Source organism: Euphorbia lathyris, chromosome 2 (assembly GCF_963576675.1).
Source record: "Euphorbia lathyris chromosome 2, ddEupLath1.1, whole genome shotgun sequence".
Classification (NCBI taxonomy): domain Eukaryota; kingdom Viridiplantae; phylum Streptophyta; class Magnoliopsida; order Malpighiales; family Euphorbiaceae; genus Euphorbia; species Euphorbia lathyris.
Genome location: NC_088911.1, coordinates 134,575,590 through 134,581,589, shown reverse-complemented (window position 1 = coordinate 134,581,589; position 6,000 = coordinate 134,575,590). Strand labels below are relative to the sequence as shown.

Genomic DNA, 6,000 nt, shown 5'->3' with positions numbered 1-6,000 from the left:
TCTTCAACATCTCACAGTAGTCTGGTAACAACATAAAAGATTCCTCCAACGAACCACTCTGAGCTTCCAATGCCCAGTGTCTTGCTCTCCAAGCTTGCATATAAGAGAGATTAACGGAAAAATCTCATTCAAAATCGAAAACAATATCCTTTGGTCGATGCACCCGATTTTCCAAATCAAACCTATTTCGGAGTAGTATCCCTGCAACACGTTTCCCCGCTTGCCTATGGTGCGGACATATCTGATCTCTCCCACAAGTGTGCATGTCCATACCATCCATTCTTGAAAGCCTGAACAAATTGGAACCTGGAATGACGATCCCTCTAGCCCTCCATTTACATTTGTCCACATCTTTACATTTCACTTCAAGCAAAGAATTGTTTGATTTGTAAACCTTCCATTCAAACGAATTTTCAATTGCATATTTTCCAAGTGAATCTTGCAATTCAACTTTGTTTGAAAATATATCATTGACCCTCAAAGTAGTCCCTCCGTTTGATTGCTTAGGTGCAATCATATTCACGGGCGCATCACATGGCTTTGGACACCATCGAAATGGATCAGTCATCCTTTTCATTCTATATTCATCACCATCCTCATATGGGATACATTGGATGCATTCAGATTGCTTAGCTGTTTCATGAACACTTTTAACAGGAATTTCATTCCGAGTGATATCTTCATTTTCCACATTGTTACCATTATCGTAACAATAATCATTATCATAATGCTCATCATAATGATCATGATTATCATTATTCAGATAATCATCATTATTGTAGTTATGATAATCGATACCATTTCCACCATCGTTATCATCCTTACCATGTATAGGAGCATCCATTTCGATGGTGAGATCATTACTTACTACTTCCGTTGGTTTGCTTTGACCAACATGTCCATCCTTGTTAGGTCGCAATGCTGAAGCTTGTATTGTTCGCATGTTTAGAGTAACATACAATGGAATCAAATCGGTCGGATTCATTCGGCAATACTCTATGAATCCCATGACATCTTCATCGTCATCAATATGTGCTATCCCACCACGTAGTTTATTTGGACCATATGTCACCTGCATGGACATTTGGAGATCATACGAGTTGAATCAACGCGAAGTGCACCATAAACTTTCTCTTTCAACTTTTGCAAGTCAATCTCTGTTGGCAAAACCAACAATTTCGCTTTACCACCCACGTATGTCATCACAGTTCCCTCTGTGGTCCACAGTCCGTTCCAAGACAAAAAACACGTACACCTCTCTTTGGTTGACATACTTCTACATTTAGTAAAATGAACATGTGATCAAAACATAATAAAGCCAATTCATATGTAAATGCGACTCAAATGCGACAAGTTATATCAAAATGCAACTCAAATACGACATCTAATGCGACATTCTATATCAAATGCGACCGCAAATGCGACATGCTATATTAAAATGCGACCGCTAAATGTGACATGCTACATCAAATGCGACATGGCTCTGAATGCGACAAGCTATATGTGAATCCTTGTCGCATTTGATTCTCTGTGTCGCATTTGAGCACCAGAATGCGACACATCGAGCGACAATGGCGGAATCGGAAAATGTCAAGATTCAAGCAAATGCATTCGAATACCAACTGTGTATTTCTAGTAATGTGTATGAAAAATGAAGAAATGATACTTACATGAACTTGAATGGGGTATGAATGTGCTTAGATCTTGGGTTGAGTTGATGAATTTTGATGTGGGAATGTGAAAGTAAATGAAAGGGAAAGAGGAGATGGTTGTTATATAAGAATAAGGGTAGTTTTGTCCAAAATGGGTGAAAGTGTCTAATTTGGTAACTTGGAGGCAAGGTGGGTTAGATATGTAAATTGGGATCCTTGATTGGGTCAGATTAGTAATTATCCCATTTTTTTTCCTTTTATAAATAAATAGGAATGGGAATGGAATTTGATTAATATGGAAAGGAGGGGGAAACAATGATTTCCATAACTTGGGTAATGGGATTCTCATTCTCTGGTCATATTTGTTTAACCAAACATTAGTAAAGGGAATAATTCATTCATATTCTCATTCCATAGTCTAAATTAATCTAAACAAACACCCCCTAAGATTAATTGCATGTTTGGTTCAACTGTTAGCTACTAGTTGTTATTGTGTTTGTGATTACAGTAAGCTATTTGATGTTGTTGTTAGCTGTTTGTTATTAGCTGTTTAATTATTAGTGTTTGGTAAAATTATATTAAAATGTTGATGTTAGTATTTAAAATGTTCAATATGGACATGTTTTAAAAATATTTTGTGGAAATAAAAAGGATAATTTTGTCAATAACAAATAAATACAAACAACACCCGCTAAAGCAATTGGGATGACTCCAGCCGTCTACCTAAGATCCTCTTTCTAAGGCCCCTATTGATATATCGAAATCACGCGATAGCCTACCCATGTAGTGTACCTCTAAGGGTCGAAAATCGCAATTTTTAATTAATTGAGGAATAATATAACCATTTTTGGAAAAGCTCCAAAAATGAAACGCTAGACGTTGCGGTTATATAAAACTAACCAAATGCTAAACGCTTTCCCAAAAAGTTTAAACAAACACCCACTAAATTTGGCCAACTTTCTTATAACAAAATGGTATATATAATAATCAATTTCCAACACAAACTATAAACTTTTATTTAAAAACCAAACTAAGGCAGTTAATCCTATAATTTAACACCCCATTATTCAAACAAAAACATAATCAAAACATAAAATTCATTTAATTAAATTCAGACATCAGGATTAGCCAAGATATAAGCTTCAATGGCCTTGAAAACTTCCATAGCCTTATCAGCAGCAGTCATAATAATGTCTTCATCAACCTCCGAATTATCCTTTGCGAAATACAAGCTCTTGCACTTAACAATGGTTTCTCCATCCAAACTCACCATTTCAAATTCATGAGTAACCTTATCAAGTGTTTCCATCCATGGCTCTCCTCCTATCACACTATAACTGTGCTTCAAATTCTCTGTGTCTGTTGATTCTATTCTTGTCTTTATATACTTAAACTCTGCTCCTGCGTTTTCAAGTAGGACTTTATAAACATATTTTTAAAGAAAAAAAACGAAAATTGTGAATTTACATTAAATAAAGGAAAATTACGTTAAAGATAAAGAAAAATCTTTAACCACTTCAATCCAATGTGATTCGAACTCATGACCTCAACAGTTATAGATAAGTTTTAGTAGCGAATACATGATTACTGGGTTGGGGGGCGATTTTACACGTGCGCTCGCAAAAAAAATAATAAAAAAACAATAAAAAAAATTGCCAAATCGAACTTGCTCAATTTTATATATATGCATGTTTTAATTTGAATGATCAAGAACCAATGTTTAAGTATTAATGTATAATTTCTCAAAATTGGATTTTGGAAGGACTGAACAGGTAAAAAAATTAAAAAATTTGATTTCACAGGGCCTACCAGGCCAAAATAAATTAATAATTTGGATTTCGCTAAAAAAAATTAGAAATTTGGATTTAGCAAGGCCTAAAAGACCAAAAATAATTAGAAATTTGGATTGGGAAAATTACACAGAAATTCATCTTTTAAAAACTATTTACAACTATGTCAAGTCATAATTTTTTCTTAAGTCAAACCAGTAAAATCAATACGTCTAATATATTTTAAAGATTATAATTTATAAATTAGAAGTGTAGAATATATTTTATAGGGTTTATGATTTATGAATTAGAGTCTAGAATTTTTAAACTATGGTATGAAATCATAATATATAGAAAGTAATGACATATTAAGAATTAAATTTGGTGATATGATTTACTTTTAATTTTATCCCTACTTATGATATTCATGTATTTGACCCATTTGGATTTAGCAAGGTCTAACATGCAAAAACAATTAGAAATTTGAATTTATAAATGCTTAATAGACCCAAAAAAAAAAATAGAAATTTGGATTTAGAGAGTACCTAATAGGCCCAAAAATATTAAAATTTTGAATTTTGGACAAACCTAACACGTAATTGACCATTTTGGGAGGCTAATTCAACACCCGACTTTTTTTTTTTTTTTTTGAGACAGGAGGGACCGAAACTACCCGAGGTCAAGGTGGTTCCGGCAGCCGGAGGGACCCGGACCCCAAGCCTCCCTATCTACACCCCTCGTAAGCTCTTAACCAACAGGCTAACCGCTTCACCACAAAACTTACCAGTACACTAAATAATTTTTTTAAAGATGTTTCTCTACTGACAGAAATGAAAATAAGAAATTACCTTCAGCAGCAAAGGAGGTCTTCTTGATGGTTCCAGGGCCTCCATTACCTTCGAGAACTTCAATGGTGATTTGAGGGATAATTTTGGGGATAAATTTATCTGATTCAAGGACGAAAACCTTGAACATGGTGGCTACGGGAACTGCAGTTATAATATCTCTATGAATTGTCAAAACACCAGCCATGGTTCTAATTAATGGGATTTGATGTTAAGGATTGAAGAAATGAGGGTATGGAAATGAATTGTAGTTGTGGAGAAATGAAAGAGTTAAAGGATGGTATTTATAGAATTGGATTATCAAATGAACTTGAGTTTTTTACCAAAATGCCATACTTAACTTGGTTCGTTTGGTTTATCTACTGTTTGCTTGTTTGCTGTTGGAAAAAACTTGTTTTTTTAAAAAGATTTTCTACTTTTGTAAAAAAAAACTGTTTTTCAAGTATAAAATGCAAATTGGAGATCTCTAACCAAATAACTAAAACTCTTTTTTTCACAGTGAAAGGATAAATATGAGTAGAAAATTGAGCAACCAAACATCCTCACCTTCTAGTTCGGTTTCAGTTTCGGTTTCTACTAAACGCATCAACATTGAAAGATATGAAGTCTTAGCTATGATTAAGCTGTGGAAAAAATTATCATAAATAACTGTGGGTTTAAAGTTACACCGTCGATTTTGTTTCATAAACATTAGTGAGATTCATTTTTTTTTAATAAAATCATTGAATTTTATATTTTCTTATGAAACTTATTCTAAACAATGTATTTATTAAAACTTACCGGAATGCACATGTAGCACAAAAGGTAATCAATTATATGCGAACTAAGTGTCACGTTATATAATTACGTGGGTTTTTGAACTTTTTTGTAGTTAGGATGTTCCGTACGACACGTACGTGGCTGCCACTTTACTATCACATCAACTATAAAAACCAAACATGTTCGACGAATTTAGCGGAAGAAAATATGTTGTCCCAATTTCAGTGTTCTTTTCCACGTCTCTTTCACAAAAAGTAGTACTCATTTAATTAAAATAATATATTTTGTAAGCCAGGAGGACTCACACCATAAAAAGGGACCACTTTTTATGAGACTGACATGGAAAGGGATACTGAAACGGAAACATTAGATTTTCTTCCTAATTTAGCCAAATAAAATGATTTTACAGACCCTAAATTTCAATCACCTTCAATAATTTTTAGCCTGGATTTGGACCAACAAAATGAATATGTATTTGGGTCAAGAAGGCTTGAATTGAATATGATTTATTGAAAAATTATTGACGTTGGAAGATTTTCTTGAGAGCCATTAATTATTTTATCCCAAACTGTAAAAGGGGTCCCTTTATTAGTCATAGTAATCCAAAATTGATGTGTAACATTGACTTTCTGGTATTTGTTCTTTTTTGAGAGATTTATGAAACCGGATATAGATGTTTGAATTCATAAGCCTTTTGGGAAAATTTATAGTTAGAAATAAATATTTATTGATTAATTTCATAAATGTACAACTTCTAGAGTGGTGGCTTTTGAGAACATAATAGTATATAATAAAATTAATTTCATATCTATACACTTTTTTGGTGGCGGTTGAGAAGATAATGTATAATTAGTAGTGATAACTTGTTAGCTCCTATGGTCTGATGTCGCTTCTACAAAACAGAAGTAGGTGAGATGGAATCGGAGTTCAGCAAACTCATTCCGATGCTTAAATCAGATTGTAATTTAGGATCAA

General features: G+C 33.4%; 1 protein-coding gene across 2 annotated transcripts; it reads right to left on the bottom strand.

Moving 5' to 3' along the window:
• Positions 1–2,643: 2,643 nt before the first annotated feature.
• LOC136216940 (major pollen allergen Bet v 1-L-like) lies at positions 2,644–4,532 on the bottom strand. 2 transcript variants are annotated; one of them, XM_066003488.1, is made up of 2 exons: positions 4,270–4,532; positions 2,644–3,053 (listed from the first exon to the last, which is right to left on the bottom strand). In XM_066003488.1, the coding sequence occupies exons 1-2, from the start codon at positions 4,451–4,453 to the stop codon at positions 2,764–2,766; spliced, it is 474 nt and encodes a 157-aa protein (XP_065859560.1). In that variant the 5' UTR covers positions 4,454–4,532; the 3' UTR covers positions 2,644–2,763. The 2 variants fall into 2 exon arrangements, with proteins under 2 accessions (XP_065859560.1, XP_065859561.1); XM_066003489.1 differs by having other exon boundaries at positions 2,644–3,047.
• Between the last annotated feature and the right edge of the window lie 1,468 nt (positions 4,533–6,000).